The sequence below is a fragment of the Mytilus galloprovincialis genome, chromosome 12, assembly GCF_965363235.1.
Source record: "Mytilus galloprovincialis chromosome 12, xbMytGall1.hap1.1, whole genome shotgun sequence".
Lineage (NCBI taxonomy): Eukaryota > Metazoa > Mollusca > Bivalvia > Mytilida > Mytilidae > Mytilus > Mytilus galloprovincialis.
Window position 1 is genome coordinate 27,142,938 of NC_134849.1, and position 21,865 is coordinate 27,164,802.

The 21,865-nt window shown below is 31.8% G+C and overlaps 2 protein-coding genes across 2 annotated transcripts in view; one reads left to right on the forward strand and one right to left on the reverse strand.

Annotated features, from left to right (window-relative positions):
* LOC143055282 (uncharacterized) overlaps positions 1-21,865 on the reverse strand; it is a 119,929-nt gene that overhangs the window by 43,495 nt on the left and 54,569 nt on the right. The gene's annotated exons all lie outside the window — the stretch shown is intronic.
* On the forward strand, positions 10,378-14,263 carry LOC143055121 (protocadherin-23-like). The gene is made up of 4 exons (XM_076228264.1): positions 10,378-10,465; positions 12,306-12,872; positions 13,366-13,520; positions 14,113-14,263. The coding sequence occupies exons 2-4, from the start codon at positions 12,411-12,413 to the stop codon at positions 14,261-14,263; spliced, it is 768 nt and encodes a 255-aa protein (XP_076084379.1). The 5' UTR covers positions 10,378-10,465; positions 12,306-12,410.

The window sequence follows — 21,865 nt, forward strand, 5'->3', positions numbered from 1 at the left end:
CACGGGAGTAATCAATTTATCAGTTTTATATAGTGATGCATAATCATCAGTTTTCAATGGATAATTGTCTAAAACAGTTTTCCAGTTTGGGTATTTTATTTTTATTTATATTTTGTTTTTAAACGAAAATTTTAGAATTTCTTTCCGCATCTTTCTCTTTGAATTCATTTGTTTGAATAATCAAAAATAATATACTAAGTAGCCTACATAAGTTGTTACATTGTATGCAGTCAAACTAGGTGGAGGGCAGTAGAACAGAAAACAATCTCCATTGTGTATATGCAGTAACTCGTATATTGAAGCGTAAAACAAGGGCAGTCAGGCTTGTTTTTCGGCCCTTTCGTTTATTCTCAAGCTTTTGTCTTACTGATCTGTTTTTTTTTTAAATAAAGCTGTTTTTTTACCTTCAACTGCAAAAGGCGCAACAAATGTGTTAAAATTAGGCATGTGACCTATTTGAAGATTCATGTGACCTTTGTTGTTGTTTGGAGATTTTATTCGAAGTTCGTATATTCCTTCAACCATTTATTTAGATGCTTTTTTAACGTATAGATAGCGCGAAACTCACTGCACTATGCATCGGATATACAGTACATTTTTATTTCAACTAAACGAGGCTGCAAATTTATACATCCGAGCAGCTAAACGGCCGCACCAAATTTTAGCAAAGATATATTGTCGGATGGGAGAAGTCCAGAGATGTGAATATTTCTATACCCAATCAATCCTTTTGTTTTGAAAAAGATTTTAAAGGTATACATTAATACGACAGCAACCCAACGACCCATATAATTCAAAACACTAAGAGTCAACATACAGATTTTTGTTATAGCTAGAAGCCTATAAAGAATATAAAGCCCGAAACTGCAAAACGAATTAATACGGAGTCAGTGAGTTTTTTAGTAACATTGTCTGCATTGTTATCTCGTCCAGATACTGGTTCATTATAAATAAGAAGATGCGATACGAGTGCTATCGAGACAACTACCCAACAAAGTCAAATTGTATAAATACATTAATTGTCTGCTGACACACCGTCACACTGACTTTGAAAAATTAGCGGGGATATATATCGTTATTTTCCGAAACGTCTTAACTTATGGCGCAATTTGTGAGGCTTATGGGAGGGATTGAGTAAACAGTATTATATTACTGAGTTTTTCTCAAAAACGAGTATGGTGACAAATATTTTTCAAAACGTTATGACGTTACATTTTTTAAAAAGAATAACATATCTTACTTTGGCCAAATCGACACCGTTAGAAATATTTCAAAAAATCAAAAATGTGCATTTCAAATGTTCATTTCTTGCCGTTGTTTGGGTCAACCATAACATTTTTGGCTTTATTTGAGTCAGAACTAATGCTTTAAATGGTAAAGTTAGATTTTTCTTACCATCTTGAATTATTTTGCTTCAATTTGAGCCCAGTTATATAAGTATATGTTGATTAAAAAATCGTATTTTTTTTTTTAATAAAAAACGTTTTGAACTCCAAAATTGCAAAAAAAGTTCAATTTTCAGCAGTAATTTTTGCAAAAACGAAATCGACAACATATATTTGTTTTGGCAAAATTTGATTCTCTGTCAACTGAAGAATGAGATATCTTAAAGGAAAAAATTCTCACCGTCAGAAATAAACTGTTGGATATGCCCTTAAAGGTTAGATTCATGTAGCTATAAAACCAGGTTTAATCCACTATTTTCTCTGAAAAAAATGTCTAAACCAAGTCAGGAATATGAAAATAGTGTTCATTTTATTAGTTTTTATGGAATCCCCTTTTTGAATTGGCCTTGGAGGTCAGTACTTTTATCTTATTTTTTTTTTATATTAGTTAATTAGAATAACATTTGTGTAAGCATCAATCATATTTCTTATTCTAGAAACCCATCATTACCTCGTTGCCAACGTCTGTTGAACTAAGTGAGAACAATAAAGCTGAAACGCTCTTACATACAATAGACGCTGTAGATGGCGAGACTTTGACCTGTGAACTTCACAGTGTTCTTCCATTCAGCAACGATACAGTATTTGAGGTTAAAGAAATAGCAACTTCTGGAGGTGTGTATTTGCTATAGGTAAAAATAAGAAGATGTGGTATTAGTGCCAGTGAGACAACTCACCATCCAAGTCACACTGTGTAAAAGTAAAACGAAGCTTTGAATAACACCGAGCAACTAGCTATATAGGGCCTCCACAGTGCCTAGTGTCTAGTTTTAAACCATTTAAACCGGAAAATCAACGATCTAATCTATATAAAAACGAGAAACGAGAAACACCTATGAACCACATCAGCAAACGACAACCACTGAACTTTAGGTTCCTTACTTATGACATGTGCATAAATGATCTGAATGTTTCAATGTTTGATACAAGATGTATCGGTAAAAGAAAGGGGTAGAGACTATAATATGCACTTAGGCAATGAACCAATCATAGAGTTGAAATAGTACAATAAATGTTTTAAAAAAATAGTTTACATTGTGTTTATTTTCGAATTTGAAATACATTCAATCAACATAAACGCAAGTTATTAACTTAAATTAAACTTTCCATTTATATAAACAGTTTTTTGTATCTAAGGACACTGACTAAATGTTTTGCAGTCTAACCAGAATAGTCGTCACTTCTGTAATTGATCGTATGTGTTCCCGATTGTAACATGTGGATTCGCATTAAGGTTACGCATGTATGCATTTTTGTCAATGTAATGGAATGTTATGCGGCTATCATATAAGTATATATATTTGAAACTTTCTTGAAATCATGTAGTTTAACTAATTTTGTTTTGTCATAGCAGAGGACGCTCGCCCTGTTTACACACTAGACTACGCGTGAACTGGAGTTCATTATATTCTCTCACTATTTATTCGTTATTATATTGATTTTTCTTTTTAATAATAATAAATACTTTATTTAAAGAGGGTAAAATCAGTTAGTACAATACTTATCTCCCCTGATGCCCTCTGAATACTAGTAATTCAAAATATACAATAATATAATCTATACATTTACATACATACTTTTTATCTATTTATTAGTAACTTCTTTTGGCTTAAATGGTTACCTCAATGGGTCCATTTTAACCTTAAGTCTAAGCTGGTCAAGCTTGTTCGGGTTTATTACAATGTGATCGTTAAAACAAAACTAGTATTACATTCCATTCTAATGACAGTTTTTTTTTAAACGAATCGTCTTCAATTAAACAACATAAAATGAAATATTTTGAATGCTACAACTCAAATAGTAATATGATCATTGGTTTTCTTTTGGATTTGCAACGAACTTTAACATGTTTAATGTCATATCCTTTTCTACACGTCTCTCCATTTTGTACACACCCACATTTATAAATAAACCAAGATCGAGAAAGCATTCAATATTGCAATGTACAATATATACAGCAGAATACTTTTTTATCCATTCGCCTTTGTTATGTTGATTTATAAAAATGTACTTGAATATAATCAAATTTGATCACCATTGATGTGTTTTTGTTAAGAATATGGCATATACTATGTATATATACCAAGAAACAGAAGCCTCGATTATGACAATGTAGTGAGATATGACGTCAGTGTCACGTGTACAGACGGGAGGCAACCATCCGATGAAGGACACTTAATGGTTTATGTAACTAAAAACATACCACCTGAATTTACAGACCTTCCACGTAAGTATTTATCTATCGCAACCAGAAACATCCCTTTAATTAAGTAGATATAGGAAGATGTGGTGTGAGTGCCAATGAGACAACTCTCCATACAAATAACAATTTAAAAAGTAAACCATTATAGGTTAAAGTACGGCCTTCAACACGGAGCCTTGGCTCACACCGAACAACAAGCTATAAAGGGCCCCAAAATTACTAGTGTAAAACCATTCAAACGGGAAAACCAACGGTCTAATCTATATAAAGAAAACGAGAAACGAGAAACACGTATATATTACATAAACAAACGACAACTACTGTACATCAGATTCCTGACTTAGGACAGGTGCAAACATTTGCAGCGGGATTAAACGTTTTAATGGATCCAAACCTTCTCCCTTTTTCTGAAACAATAGCATAACATCACAACAAAGAAAAACATACGATAAAATATCAATTGGCAGACTTAACTCAATCAAAAAACGTATGATTAAACAATGAACGAATAAATTTGATCTGCGATATCTGAATACAAATGCACAGTTAATTAAATATTAGAGACAAACATTCATGACCAAAAAGCTAACAAACAAATTCAAACACAGGACATGACTGAGAAATATTTAACCAATCAATGTTCACTTTAGAAAAAAAAAACAGTTTTTTATATAATCTTGAAGTATATACAAATGTTGTAAGAATAAGTGAAAAATTGAAGATATTACAAATAATCAAAGCTGGTGTACAGACAAGATCCATATAAATAAAAAATAACAAAAAAGCATTATACATTTAGGCAAAATTGACCATTTATTTTATACACAGAATAGTCATAATTTATTTTTGGCATACAAGAACATATCGGTGATTGCTTTTTTTTTCATGTTTTTGTAAACCCAAATAATCCAGTCTTTATTTTTCACTCACCTCGATTGCAACATTGGAGGACAATTACCGCATGAACCGTAAGGGGACGCTGTAATTCTTCGAGTTAATGATTTTGATGATTTGAACGAAAGACTACTGTGTCTTCGAAATTGACAGAAAAAAGTCATAAAGTCACTTTTGGAGAAAACCATTTCGAAAGAAAACATGGATATTATTTGAAGGATGTGGTTGATAATAAACTCGTTGTTCTTAATTGCTTGTCAATGAATACATCACTTGCAAAGTTCGTAAAACAAAGTTAAAATGTAACCATTATGCATCGTTTTTATTTGTAAAATATCCATATGATACCACTTTAAATTTAGTCAGACGCAATTCATCTGCAATAACATTTTACCCCGAAAATGGCACCGAATCGGCTTCAAATTCTGAAAGATGTTGAAATATACGACTGGCATGCGATATCATCCTGAAATTGCATAACAGAGATAAAAGAACCAAATGAGAGCTACATTCGGTGTTCCGGCCATTCTGTTTGCGCATGTGATTTCATTGTTATTCAATTTTTTTCTCATAACTGCATTATGAATCAATTTTAATTGGATAGGCAATCAGTAGTACGAGTTAAGTTATTGATAGATTTAAAGGTAACACACTCTCTAAAATAATAAACCTTTTTGTAAGGAATTAGAATTATAGTACTTTCGATCACTATATTTTATAGGTAATAATACATAATGTCTTTGGAAATAATTTCGTATTTACATTTTATATCTAGGTGAAGAGATCCTGCCTCAACAGTCAACAAGTTCCGGTTTTACGATTCCTATTGTTGTGACTGACGCCGATACTACTAGGACGTCACTGTCATATGTAATCACTTGCGAGCCTTCAGCGTCATGTCCTTTCTCCCAGACAACAAGTACGTATTTTAGGAGTGAAATGAAAATTTAAAAAAATCGGTTATTGTTTTAAGTTCTTTTTAGTTATAGAGTTCCATCCGTTATACATTTGGTCACCCACGGTTATTAAATGTTTAGGCTTGAGCGCACCATATGTATTTAAATCCAGAAAGCACGCAAATAATACAACGTTAGTTTCATTTTGCAAACCTAACATGAAATAACACGTGACTTTATAGATGTTTACTATACAATCATTATTCAAATAGAAAACTCTCTAAAATTAGTTTTCTCACATTAATACTCATTTATCAGAATTATAGTCGTAAAGAAATCACTGCATATACTCTAAGTTTTTCTTTACTGTACATTTTATACCCCTCCCCTGTTTCAATTTTTTAATGAATTTGAAAACAAGACTTTAATTATTGCCAGCTTACCCTGTTTGCATATTTTCTGATAAAAAATGCCTAGAACCTGTTTAAAACTATTTTGATAACATATTGAAAGCATATCAGAATACTATAAATGTAATATTTAGCAGTCAATCATTACAACATTCAAGATTATATAAAGTATCCAATCCAGCCTTTGTCTCCAGTCCACATCTTACTGTATGCCTATTTGTCAATTAAAAACTCATTTTCTGCCTCAAATAGTCAATTTAGAATTCCTGTCACAACAGTATCATCTGTAACCATATATCTGACACAATTTAGCTAATATATGTACTAGAAGTGATCAAACATAGCCATATTTGCAATAGTTGTATGTATGCAGATACCAGTCTGAGATATAAATTCACTTAAAATGTTGTAGAGATGACTGCTAACATCTGATTTTTGAATAACTTCCAAGCAAAGTTATTGTTTTATATATCAAGAACTTTAAAATCATAAAATCATAGCATTTACAAGTTAAAGTATTTGTTTTATGACCCAGGGGGTAGGCAATTTTCTATGTTTTTTGCCCCTAGGGCCTCAAATTTCCTGAATCATTCTGCTGTTTCTAGCAATTTGGAATATTTAGTACATATCCAGGATAGAACACACTATTGTTAGTTTTCTTGAGATATTTTTGTTTTTCTAACTTGTATTTATTACATGTATGCCGTGGTGACAAAAAAGCAGATTTAGGTGTTGCGGCTTACTTTTGGGTTATCGAAAGGACACACACTTCCAATAAATAATATTCAGGAAGGATCTATGAGTTTCAATGACTGCGAAGAGTAAATATAAGCACTTCTTAACAATTTAACTTACAAATATGCAAAAATTATGAATTAATTTTGTATCCAGGACTTTAAGTAAACTATGCATACTGTAAACTGTGAATTTATGCTGAGTCATCATATTTAAGGCCCAGGATTCTATCAATCTTCATTAAATATTTATAAAACTTCATATTTGTTTAATTTCTTTAAAATCTGTGAAATTAAACAAATTTGGTTAAATTCTGAATGTTCCCCTTTTTCATCCTATATAGGTTGCATTTCTGTAAATATTGACAATGTAATTTCCCATAGGAACTCCCTTTACGGCTAAAACTGTACCACTTTTACTATGAAGTTTTGAAAAAAAATCTTATTCTAGAATTGAAAGTTCATATGCACCACAATTCTTTTCAAAGGTCAAAATATAGGGTTATGCGGCATATTTTCAACGTTTATATTCCCTGAACTTCTCATAGTTTAAACTAACACTAATTTTCTTAACTACCCCTACCTTGAATGAAAGGTTACCACAGACTTCAATGTAAACAATATGCACATGTATATTTACTGGTAACATTCCCAAGTTATGTCTCTGTGAGATGGAACACAGAGAGCATAACTGGGAACCAGTATGTAAACAAAATTAATTTTCTATGAATATTCAAGATCTCCCAAAAAGAGGCGTGTTTTGAGAAACAGCTGTATTTACAAAGTGCAACCTATAAGATTACTCATTTCTGGGGATAATTTTCGCGTTTGTGTCCTCTGTATCCAGTTTATATGATTTATAATATAAAACATACAAATAAAAACAGATTACGGATAGAAAAAAAGAAAATAGAAGATACAAATGGTAATATTGAATAAATATTAAGTTCCTGCAACACGAGACAAGCAAAAATGCATAACAAAAACGAGAAGTTAAATAAAAAAGGAGAAAGTCCATACAAATGACGAAAGTGGACGTCGGATTTTGTCCGCTACATTAAACGGTCGTCACTAACAAACCTGCAATGGTTAATTCAACTGTCTTGTTTTAAAACAATTAAAATCTATTATAATATACAGACAACGAATTCAAAACACAGGACAACGGATATTTGTTTTTTTAAAACCTTTTTCAAACAATCATATTTTTATTTCAACAAATAATAAACAAACAAAGATTTTGATGTATTCGTTATCTTGTATTTCAAGCATCAACAGGAGCAGATATAAAAACCACTGTTGATTTTTCCACAATACAAGTACCTGCTTTTGATATCCATGTTACAGTGAATGATGGAGACACTACAGTGGGGTCAAACGTTCTTAGCGTTTATGTAGAAAGTAAGACATCTGATTTGAAAATTTTCATAAATAAGATATAATTGGTATGTGTGTGATCGTATGCAACATTGTTTTATAATTGGATAAACTGGAGACGTTTAATGCCATGAAACCTATCGTAAAGGTCATTTATATGAGTTTGGTCCTTCATATATTTATTTTACCGTTTTAAATGAAACATGACAACGGGTTCCACTTTGCTCTCTGGATCAATAACGATTTCATTTATCTTGCTAAATTATAAGATGCATTTTTTTTAAATTACAAACATCATTTTGATCAGTAGGTCACGAAAATATACTTGCACATGGATGACATTATTCTTTGCATAAGGTGTTTGCATTTCAAAGATCTTCAAGATTGTATTGGTTGTTGCTTTCCAACTGTTATAATGCGGGTTACATTTGTGAGTGTTGTTAAGAAAACAACGCGTGGTTTTATTACCAAAGTATGTCTTGCATCTCTGATGAGTTTTTAACTTCAGACTAGAACAAGAATAGTACTAGTATTCATTTGTGTCAGTATCACCTGTATAACACATATCTAAATATATTTTATTTTAAAGATCAACAGAATCCTGATATTAACAATGATTAAAGTTTATAATAAAAATGACTAAAACATTTTTACTTTCTATTTTCAAATAATTTGCGTTTTTTGTTGTTGTTCTATTCCTTCAATACTCACAATTTATCTTAAATGGCTAAGTAGAATGACTTGATGATTGGTCAGCAGCTCAATGGTGATGAGTTGTAATGTGTCTACATTATTCAGATATGTTGGGCACATTCTCCGATATTTCTTATACTTTGAAATACGATTTGGGTATGCTGACTAAAAGAGAGCGTGCATTCGGTTATGGTTTACGTTGATTAAAGCATTCGAGATTTGTCGAATTCACAATTGAGATCATTGTTCAATTTTCAATTCTTCTGAGTATGGTCTTTAACGTTTTCTATTGTCTTTTATTTCAAAAGAATTTATACCCCCGTCGAAATTTTGACGGAACGTATTGTGGTATACAAATGTCGTCCGTATGTTCGTCTGTCTGTACGTCTGTCTGTCCGGCGTAAACATGTCGCACCGTAACTTGAGAACCACTTATCCAAATTTCATGAAACTTAATATAGTTGTTTCTTATGATGATCAAATGATCTGTATTCTTTTTGGTGAAAAAAAACCTTCAACTTTTTGAGATACGGCACTTTATAACTAAAACACTAAAACAGGGGTGTGTTTATGATTTATGACTATTGCTTAAAACTTTACACATTAGTTATATTAATCTGAAGATTTGTATACTTTTTGGTTATGATTCAAAATTTTATTTTAGGTTAATGGAGGGTGTTTTTTTAAAGGGGGTGGGGGTTCACACCGTATATTAAAAACCATAAATGATTATTGCTTTAAAATTTACACACTTCTTACTTAAAGTTATAATAATAATAAGATCTGTTTACTTTTTTGTGATGATTTAAAATTTTATTATACAGTTATTGAGTTTTTTGTAAAAAAAAAAGGGGGGATTTCATGTGTCGCGCCGTTTCTCAGAAACTATTTATGATTATTGCATAAAACTTCAAAACAAGACGACGGGCGTATCATGCGCTCATGGCGCAGCTGTTTATTTTATTTCTAATTAAGTGTTTACCTCAGTGTCTTTTCTCCAATTGGTGCTTAAACAGAGATGGCAATTTTATTTTCTTGTTAGATCACAAGTTTTTCTTTCTTTCAGACATTAATGATATTCCGGTTTTCGCCAATACTGAATCTGACTTAAAAATTGTGGTAGAAGAAAATACCGCTGTAGATACACTTTTATATACATATTTTACAACAGATCTTGATTCGGTAGACGTCGTTACATATTCATGGACACCGACTACAAATAGTTACTTTGATATAGATTCAGCGAGTAAGTAATTCATTTAGTTAATATTATTATTCAAATTCTAGTGAATGTCATTTCATCAATAAAAATCGCCAATTTTAAATCATCTGCACGCGTTTGGCTTACATCCTTTGATACACTGATATTAAATAGTTAATTTATGGCCTTATATATATTCATAAAAAAACATTGACCTCATGAATGAAAAGTGACTCATTTATTACTCATTCTGAAAATGATTTATAGCATGGAATGACTCGTTTGTATTTGACCACAACACCATATTAGGGGAAATTCATCAAGTAAGATCAAAAACTAGGGAACTTCTCACCGTCTCACTGTTTCATTGGTAACTAAATTAACCTTGTGTCATAACATTACTTTTTTTCAGGTGGACAGATTTCAACTATTGCAGAATTTGACTACGACAATCTGTTCTATGTTGGGTTTGCTACCAGCTTCCGGTTCGTGGTGAGAGCCACTGATACTAAAGACACTGCAACAACGACTGTCACTATATCTATTGTAAATGTGAACGATGTTCCAACACTCAGTAATACCCATTACGTTTTAAATGACACAGAGAATGTGGTACGTACGATAATGTTTAATTCATGTCAATACCTTTTTACCATTTAATGCGGTCAAAGTTCTAACCAACAAATATGTAGAAGGTTTTATGTATCTGTTTATACTTTCCAATAATGTATATGGTCTTAAACGCTTGATGTTTTGGTTTGCAATCACTAAAAATGATTTAACACATACACATTTCCTTTATGCAATTCAAAAACATTGTTTTTCATACAGTTATGAGGGTTTGTATGGTGTACTTCATATAAGTTTCTTTTCTTTTATTGTGTAGACCTTTTTTCTTTACTCTTAATTTTTTTGTCAACTTTTCTCTATTCTTAATTCTTTTTTGTCCATTTTTCACTATACTTAATTCTTTGTTTTGTCAATTTTTCTCTGTACCTAATTCTTTTTCTCTATTTTTGTGTATTCGTAATTCTTTTTAGCCAATTTTCTCCATTCCGTATATATAAGCAACTTATTATTTTGTATTCCTAATTTTTTTTTTATGTTTTTCCATTCTTTATATGTTTTGAATTTTCTGTAACCCATCATTTATAGTTGAATCATATTCACCAACAACTGCTGCTTTGTCTTTGTTTGACTGTAATTTGATTAGCAATATTGATTGCATTTTTATAGCCCGAAAACTAGTAAACTCATTATTGAGTTGAAGTCTGATTGGTTTATACAGACAATTAGTATTTATGACTATAAAAGAGAAGATGTGGTATGAATACCAATGCGCTATATGTCACCTTACGGACTTCAACAATGAGCAAATCCAATACCGCATAGTCAACTATAAAAACCCGAAATCACAAATGCAAAACAATTTTTTAGAAGTGCACAATACAAAATATATTATAAGTACATCTACAAGTAACTGTTATCGAAGAAATAATCCATGTACAAAATACACGTAGCCCCAAATTGTGAAAACTAGTCAAAATATCCTTACGCCACTAGGTCGATAATTTTGCTACTTAGGTAAGGTAAGGTTTCAAACATATCACCAGCCAGTAGCCAGACCTTTGGTACTGGCAACACCTTACAAATAGTGTGTAATTTAATTTTTCTTATACACAATTTTGAGAAATTATTTTAAATTCATCAATGTAGACCCTTGCCCGGATTTGGCTATACATTTTGTGTTGGTTAAATAAGCCCTATAAATTTTGTATTTTCAAATATTGTGGCCCCAAGTATCACCAAAGAGATACCAATTGTCGAAATGCAGAACCATTTGTACCTTTAAGGTGTGTCATTGTATTTCAGACACGACAGACCTACATATTTGTAATCCTTTCCTTATTCAATGTTATGTTATTACAAATTTGATACACAGAGAACACGTTCCTTATAAGTTGAGACACACACACACACATACACACACACACACACACACACATTATTTTAATAAACCAATTCTTGATTTTGAAAGAAAAGAAAGGTATGTAATGTTGATTTCAGTTCTTTGTCATTCGAACCTTGCTAAAACAATCATTTTATAAGCAGAAGGTCACAGATTAAGGAAGCTCATAACCTTAATATTGATAGTCTCACGTAGCCTTAAAGCACCCTTAACGGTATCTACATTTTTGATTAAAAGGAAAACATTTTCTTTATAATGTGAATGTCAACATAGATTTCTCATTCGTTTATTACTGCATCATGAGTTTATCCAGCATATTTTTATTTCTATATTAATAGGAGTAATATTTGTGTAATTCAAATCCGATCTGTATTACTATATAAGTTATGTAACGTAGCAGTATATATCAAAAATAATATACGTTATATTGACTGTTAGATTATTATGTTGGTACAATGTATGTTAAAGAAATTTCCCTTTCAGGGAGAAACACTTCTGTCATCACCTAATATTGATGCATCAGATCCAGAAAATGAAACTTTAAGATACACGTTGGACTGTAATGGATATAATACTACATATTTTGAAATGGACGAAAGTGCAGGCGATGTTTATTTTGGCGGCGATTTTGATTCTGATATTGGTCATCCACCGGTCACTGAATGCAATGTCACCGTAACAGATCCAGGAGGTTTGACTGATACAGCATTTTTAACTATAAACATAGCAGACACAAATGACTTTACGCCGATATTTGAGCGAGATTACTACAATGTATTCTTATTTCCAACGGAAGATATTGGAACGATACTAATCAATGTATCGGCATCGGATGGGGACATTACAGAAACTTGGAATACAATAACCTACGGCTTGGATCAATCAGGTTTAGGGAATAGCTATTTCAATATCGATGAAAATGGGACAATAACTGTGGCCATGGATATTTCTGAATCCTTTAATTACGGCCAGACAGTGATCTTGACTTTAAGTGCAACTGATGGTGGAGGACTTGTGGGATATTCTACCTTGTCACTGATTTTCCCAGAGGTAGGGAAAAGGGAAACGTATTGTGTTCTAAACATAGAAACTATCTATACAAGAGGCAATAAATAAAATATGAACTAAAAATAAACTGACAACACCATGGCTAAACAGAAAAAAGACCACCACACAAACAATAGCACACAACACACAAAATAGAAAACAAAAGACTGAACCATCACAACAAGTTGGGATTATCTAAGGTGCTCCGAAGGGTAAGCCTATCCTGATTCACAGTTGGCAACCGCCATGTTGTTCATGTAAGTACAAACGCGGTTATAAGTGTAATTGACAGTCAACCAACTCAACACCAGACATGCGCACAGAGAAAAAAAAATATTTGAAAGTTAAATGCGTTGATTTTCTGCCCACCCAATACCCGTCCACATTATTTTCCTTACGCAAAAGTGAAACAAACAATTCAAATGGTCCGTTGTCACCATTATATATAGCTATTAATTTTTGAAATTCTCTCACATTGATGTGTTATATTTTTTAGACAACTACAACGTCATCAACTACAACTGAACGTCCTTTCAAGACTGAAACGTACCCTGACAATGGGTACTGGTATCTATTAGCAGGGATAGTTCTGATGATGAATGCTGTCCTGATAACAAAGCTGTGCATTAGATATTGCAGACCTTGTGCAGAGTAAGTAATAAGTTCTCTGATGAGACTCTCAAATAACTTTCAAATGGTTGTTAATACTAGTATATATATAACAGACCTCCATTTTGACATACAGAGCACACCGTGAACAAATATATAGAAAATATATAGTATAAGACTAATATAAGTATATACATCTTTCAAAACGTGATCAGGGTGGACTTTATGAAACCTTAGATGAGGTGTACTGTACTGTACATTTGGTTTTAAACAGGAGTCTGATATTACAGTCGTATGGGTGTTTTATTTTTTATTTTTGATGAAAGACTGCTTCCGGTTTGCTAAAAGTTTTGTGTATATCAGCTAATATACATCATATTTAACCGTGACGTCATCAACGTTTTTTTCATGATCAACTCTTTTGAAATGGAATTTAGAATTGAATTATAAGAATTTACTTTACTGTTTTTTTCTGTCCATATGAAATAAACTAAAAAATGTGATGAACACTTTTCAAAACGAGGTAAGCGGGCTTTTTAGTGTGCATCCCAAATTTTGAATTTATTTCTTCAAAAACAGAGAAAAAAAATATCACAGTAATTCATTAAATATCAGTTATGTTTGTCTGTTGTAGGATTGACAAAAGGACAGAAGTCCAGAAGAGAGCTGATAGAATAAAGGCTGCACAGGAAAGAAAAGCTAAAGTCAAATCTGATTTTTTTTCGACAGACGATCCTTGGAGTGTGAATAAGTATCAAAGTAAAAATGTGTCAGAGGTTAGTTAAATAATTTAGTGCTAAAGTATGAGTGTTCCTGGAAAGAGGAATAAGAGTACCGTTTAATGAATATAGACAGAAAGGATTGATTTAAAATGTATTGTAAAGATGGAAAAATTAAAACAATAATTTTAGTTCAGGTGAAGTTTAAAATATTTAAATGTGTCAACTTGGAAATAAGTCGAGTAACATTTTAATGAAGAAGTAGGTATTTCTTTGAATATTGAAATTAGTTATCAGATATCAAAATTAAGTAGACGCAATTGCATAGTAATTTCCGGATGTCCCATTCTGAAACGACATTCATTATTTGCAAGCAAACATAGTTATCAAAGGTATAGGCTTATAATTTGATACGACAGATACGTCTATATAAGACCTATCAGTGACGCTCAGATCAATATAGTTATAAAGCCAAAGAAGTAAAAGGTGGAACATGTGGAAGAGCATTGAGGACACAAAGTTCCAAAGAAGTTAATTCAAATAAGACTAAGGAAATATATACATACTAGAAAATACTGAAAAGAAAGTTGAAGACAAAACATCATTATACGTGTAACAAAATCAAAATGTATTAGTAATTGAAAGATATTAAACATTATTTTTGTTTTTAGTTTTCCTGTAAGTTGAAATCAGATTTATTTTTAAAATTAAACATTTGACCAATAAATGAAACTTTTTTGTAATAACAAGCTCAACTAGTATGGTTTTCGATGTTTTAAAACATTTTTGCAGAAGCAGTTAATCGTTCAGACCAAGGAAGTCAAGGCACTACAAACGCTAACAGATCGTCAATGGACTCATTCGATAGTTTAAGTTCTTCAAAAAGTAAGTAATTAGCGACTTTTTTCTTTCGCTACTAGACATGCATGCTAAAGTTTTAGTATAAACGTATGTTCCCCAACATCTATATATCAAAGAGAAACAACCTTAAGCTTCATCAAACCTTATAAACAAAAAGATGTCAGCTTAGATCTACGCACAGTGGTCAACTCAAAATACACAATACAAATGTTGAATTTGACGGCAGTATTATTAAAAAAAATCTAAATTGCTGTTACAAACATGCCTACTGTTGAATTGATTTTACAGTTTACATATATTTAAATTCCAATAGTAGTATCAAGTGCTGGTATCATAATTTGTAAATGTTAAAGGATAGGATCAACTACGTGCATGTAGTCAGTGATTCGGTATTGATATGATTTACAACAAAAAGTAAAATCACAAAAATACTGAACTCCGAGGAAAATGATAAACAGAAAGTCCCTAATCAAATGGCAAAATCATTTAATAAAACACATCAAACGCATTGCTAACAACTGTCATATTCCTAACTTGGTATGGACATTTTCTTATTTACAAATTAGTGGATTAAATCCTTAAATTATTCGTTGATAAATTAAACAAAAGAATAAAAAAAAATAGCTTTCCAACTACTTCAAGTAAAGTTGTCCTTATAGAAATTTGACTTATGCTTTAGGTCTATTTAGGTTACACAGCAACGCTTGTGTTTTAGTTGTATTTGTTTCCAAATGTTAACGATTGAGAGATATAAGACGAAGTTACGAAGCGACAAGAGTGTCAATTAGACACCTTTCAATCCAAGTCACAATTAGAAAAAAAGAAAAACCATTAAGGTCTTGAGTTTGTAATAAAAAAGGGATAAAGCATGCGAAGAAGGAATTGCATATTGGTGTCTGAATTCGACCTTTAAATTGCTTCTTGACCTTGTAAATATTTTGTGATAACTATCTTGGCTACCGGATGAGTCTACCTTTAAGTTGACTTAAAATATTAGAAAACACATTCTTTTAGCATTTATATGTTTAACGATATACAGAATAACAGAAACACTTGTAATAAAATTCATTGATTTTGATTTCTTTCTTTTAGATCTTTTTCCGTACAATCAACAGTCACATCATATATTTAATCCTGAGACTGGTAGGAAAATAAAAGGAATGTGGACCAAAAGTCTCTATGGTGAAAAATGATGCTACAAACAATGACAAGCTACATATCATTTCACCGACTACGTAATCAATAAAACTGTTACAAAATATCTTAATTGTTGAAGAAAATGAATAAAATATATGTTGTATGACATTCGTCAATTCAAAACAATAAAAGTGAACAAAAACATGTCTAAAGGATAAATATACTTTCTTTAAACATGTGTCTAGACAATTTTTTGTCTTCAAAATCGTTATTATCCAGGTTGAAAAGTAGTTGTGAATGCAATCAATTGAACAAAACTAACGATAAGGTACAATTGCAATGCGACATCTCTCAATCAGAGACAAATAACGTTGGAAATTATAACTTTTAATGATGATGTTAGTTCGTTCTATTTCTTCAATGTACATATTATAGAAATGTGAACTACTGATTGATAAGTAACTTTCCGTCACTTGTGATGTAAAAATATTAGCCAATGGAAACTTGTCTCTGACTTTTTTCATTGTTTCGTTCCCAACTTATTTAAATTGATGAAAATTGAATTATGATCATCTGTTGCGGTTGTTAAAAGTTTCTTCATTAACGGAAAGGTGAGGTTTATTTCAAGGCATAAGAGTTTAACAGATAAAATACATATTTCTCGTGCAACTTTATGAGATGTTTTGGAATGGTGAAAGTTGTCAAGATATAAAAACCATGTGTTTACTGAATTGTTTGTCATTATACAGATAAGTCGATTGTAGGTTGTAATATTTATTTTTAATCATTATGAATATACAAATGATGATGTGGACGTCGTGTTGCTAATTCACAAGAGACCAAATGACACAGAAATTAACAACAGTTGGTCACCATACGGCCTTCAGGTGAACGCAGTAATGGTGGATAAGTTTTCTGTCAAATATGTTTCATGATTCTATTGGCTTTGTATTACATGTACATGTATCATGAATTATAACTCCTTTTTTGTTTGTCCTTTTTGTCGAGATCTTTTACAGTTTGGGGTAATTGTGCAGGTTTTAAATAACAAAACGGGAATAACAATCCTTGTCAATATGTTTGTATACTAGTTTTATCATTTACAAGTACATGTATAATGCATAAGGTTTAGTCATGCAGATGTAGATTAAGCCCATGAATAGAACTACACACATGTAAAAGGACGAGGAGGGTAATTAAGATTGGCCATCAATATCGCACAGCTACTGCATTCAAAAGTGTGTTGCCTAGAAATGGTCATGATCATTATGGTTATGATGATAGTAATTTTAAAACCAGTTTCAATGCACTTTTGAATTATTTATGTAATAAAGAAAAGCACATTTTGTTCTAAATCATGAACGGTTAATAGCAAACACACAACACTCTCACAGCAGGTAAAAGATTTAGGCAGAGTGGTATTTCGGGCTTTCACCTAGAGTGCTTTTGCAAGTAAAATGTAGATTGCATACATCTTATTGAACATTAATCAATGATTTAGCCTTTTGTAATGAGTTAATAAAATCGAAAGATATTAAATGGATGTGACGGTAGATGAGAATAAGCGACGACAAGAATTTTAGTACTTTGCTCTATCAAACGTGGTTGGGAGTGGAACAAAGACTAACCAGGCTGTTAAGAAAGATGTTGAAAACTGCACTGGAAATGTTGCTGTTTAAATGATAAAATAGATGGCGAAAGTGCGTAACAGGTACTAACCTATCAAAAGTAAAACAACACTGACAGAAAAATTAACTAAAAAAAACCCGCATGATAACACTTAAAGCAAATTTAATGTGCTCGAGAATGGGGACGCCTGCCTTGTCACTCTTGTTTAAAGAGATTGATGAGTCATCATCCATACATTCTTCTTAGCTATACTTATCAGGGGCGGGTCCACGTAAGTGCGTTATGCGCGTACGCCCTACTTTAAAAAAAAAATAGATAACAAAAATAACGTAATCTGCTATTGAATATGGCAATTTATCATATTCATTAAATAAACATGTAATCTGATTTCTTTTTATATTTATTCGGAATCACAGGGATATTTAAATAGGGGACATTAAACTCCATAATGAAATTAGCGTGAAATGTTTCTTATGATTCCACTCTACTCTAACCATTCATTGGAAACGAGAGTCCGGCGGCCGTGTCTTGGAGTTTTGCGTTAATGTACATTAATACTTGTAGACAGTTATTAAATGTACCAAAATTATAATTTGTTACGTCAGACGCGCGTTTCGTCTACATAAGACTTCATCAGTGACACTCAGATCAAATTAGTGATAAAGCAAAACAAGTGCAAGGTTGAAAAGCATTGAGGGCCCAAAATTCAAAATAGTTGTGCCAAATACGACTAAGGTAATCTATTCCTGGAATACAAAAATCCTTAGTTTTTCGAAAAAGTTTTGTAGCAGGAAATTTAGAAAATTACCATATAATTGATATTCATGTCAACGACGAAGTGCTGACTACTAGGCTGGTGATACCCTCGGGTACGAAACGTCCACCATCAGTGACATCAACGCAGTGGTTTCAAACGTTATATTAATACTATCAGTTTAATTGAGGGTTGGACCTGGCATGTCAGTTAACTGCTAGTAATCTGTTGTAATTTATGTGGCATTGTCATTTTTTTTAATTTTGTTACATCTTCCGACATTGGAATCGGATTTCTCCTCAACTGAATTTTAATGTGCGTATTGTTATGCGTTTACTTTTCTACATTGGCTAGAGGTATAGGGGGAGGGTTAAGATAAACATGTTAACCCAACCGAAATTTTGCGCCTATCCCAAGTCAAGAGCCTCTGGCCATTGTCGGACTTGTATGATTTTTAATTTCAGTTTCTTGTGTAGAATTTGGAGTTTAGTATGACGTCCATTATCACTGTACTAGTATACACATTTTTTAATGGGTCAACTGAAGGACGCCTACATTGAAGACCCATTGGTGACCTTTGGCTGTTGTCTGCTCTATGGTCGGGTTGTTGTCGCTTTGACATATTCACCTTTTCCTTTCTCAATTTTAGAACATGTACTTATATATTTGGTATAGTATTTTTACCTCCCAATCTGGATAGCTTTTGGTAGTATCATATTGTTTCAATATGCATTAGAGAGTACCTAAGTGCCATCATCGGGTTTACGTTTTGCCATCAAGTTCAAGCACCATATTTATTCATGTACAATATACAATCTATCGGAACTAGACAGTGACATGATTGCTTTAATTCAGTATTGTTGTACACTAACGTCAATTTTTATCTTCAATCATGTATTCCACATTATATATTAAGAACGAACGACCTTTATACTTCAGTGTTTGTTTGTCTTGTATCATATGTGTTGTTCAATGAAACCAAAACCTAATCTAAAATAGAGAGATATTTATTAGTCTGGCTTCTTCATAATTTGATGCTTAATTGTTTTGAAGCATGCTTATTGCTATATTGATTTTTTATTGTATGACAGTTGTCCTAGTTTTTACCACCCTCGATATTAAGTGACTTTTAATCATTTTGTTTCAATAACAACAAAACGATAATTATCAGAACAAATACTTACACTCGTTTTTTTATCGTACCGAACATACATGAACTACCTGCCGCTATGAGACGGACTTCATACAGGAGCCTTTTTGTAAGACAAAAAAGAATTAACCATTATCCTGTAATTTTCTTTTCGCTATATAAAGTATTTACTCTCACTAAATATATAGATCAAAGTGTATTTATGTTGAATGTATTTATCCAATCGAACTTACGGCTAAAGATTCTACAGATACATTTAAGTCTGCCTCAAATCTAGAAATGTTGGGTCAGTTGAAAACAAAACAGTTCGACAACGAGGCTACTAAATGTAGAATATATCTCCCAGTCGATACGGAATTTCAGGACTTTTATCATCTGTCATAATTTCATTGACAGGATTGCTGTTTACAAGGCAGCTGCTGAACCAGGAGTTCCAAGTGGTCAAGTTATAATGATTATTTAGTAAATGATACAGACTACATCACAAGTTGGTTGGCCAATATTTGAAAATATCAAAAATATTTGACGAATATGTACCTATGTCATTGTATGTCGTAAGTACAATCGTGTCCTCTTTCTCAAATGCGACCTATCGAATAAGGTAGCAATACGCAGTGAAAAATATAGTATCACATGTTGCCCATAATGGATTTATCAAACATGAAAGTTATTTTGCAATACATTTCATTTTAGACTGCTGACGATTAGCCTTCAAAGTGGCTTGATAAGAACATCAAGATTAAGTAATGGCCATCAGGTAATAAGTCATTGGATTCAATGCAATTAATAAGCCTACTGACTTCATTTATTTTATAAAAGCTTCAATTACATTATGCCTCATTGTTCTCATACCACTGTCAATCAATCTTCTTTAGCTGGTTCCCTAGCCTTCAAAAATCTTAAAATAGAAAGATAAATAAAGTATAAATATACATAATAGTAGTTTGACTGTATACCTTTAATATATGTTAATAAATTGACGTATTTATTGTTGTAAAGGTCTTTCTGAAAAGTTTTGATATAACTGATATTCATACAAGTTCTAATCAACTGGTTTCATTTCTTATGTTGAGCGCATGCACTGGTTAATCAGATGATTGTTGTATGAGGCCGTTGATTGCACTCGAGCCTATAATGGGTGACAGTTATTATTTGGGTTTGAGTGTGATGTACCATGTCAGGAATATGACAGTTGCTGTCGATTCATTTGATGTCTTTTAGCTTTTGATTTTGCCATTTTACTAGGAACTTTCTGTTTGGAATTAACCTTAGAGGGTTCAGCATTTAAATAATTTTACTTTAATGCATATGAGGTTATGAAGCAAGAAAGTACTATAGATGAAAATGAAATATTCAAAAAAATCATAAAACTTTTGTCCTTCTCGAGACTGCTATTGATAGATGGGGACTTAATATCATTAATTAGAATCATGAAAAAAAAATATTTTGCTTTGTACATTTACTACAATGAGAAAACATTCCATTACATGTAAAAAGCAGCATTTAAAAAAGAGCTGAAACGGCTAGCCTTGTTACGAACAAAGATGAACATGTTTTTTTCATATCAATGTCAAGTGTGAATCTTTTCAAAAAAATTACCATGAACATCGACAGTGGAGTTAACAATAAATGGTTAATATTTACGTTTTTTAAAATTAAATTAAAACAGCTATGTTAATATTAAAATAAATGGAAAATAATATTATAAAGAGTTATAATCTATTTGTTGATATTAATGCAATATTGTAAAGATATGCGTTGTGTATTTAAAAATCGTTATCATATCAACAAACTATTAAATATTCGCTCAAATTAAACGTTAAAAATACATCGCTTTAAATACATGACGAAACAAGAATGTGTAAACTATACACAGATGCCCAATCCGCACTATCATTTTATGTGTTCAGTGGACCGTACAAATCGGGAAAAATCTCTAATTTGAAATTGGCATTCAAATTAAAAAAGATTATATCATAAGGAATATGTGTCCTAAGTTTCAAATTAATTGGAGGTCAAAATAATGAAAAAAACTACCTCGACCAGAAACGTTAACCTGAAGCAAGTAAGTACAAGTAAGTAAATAATTCAAAATTAAAGTTTTTTTAGCTTTTTTTGCGAAAATTGATCCATACTA

Bases quoted from the DNA above. Each gene is read 5' to 3' on its own strand.
- LOC143055121 (XM_076228264.1), top strand. From the start codon at position 12,411: ATGGACGAAAGTGCAGGCGATGTTTATTTTGGCGGCGATTTTGATTCT. The intron at 12,873-13,365 runs GTAGGGAAAAGG...TATATTTTTTAG, and splicing joins TGTCACTGATTTTCCCAGAG to ACAACTACAACGTCATCAAC. The intron at 13,521-14,112 runs GTAAGTAATAAG...TGTCTGTTGTAG, and splicing joins TATTGCAGACCTTGTGCAGA to GATTGACAAAAGGACAGAAG.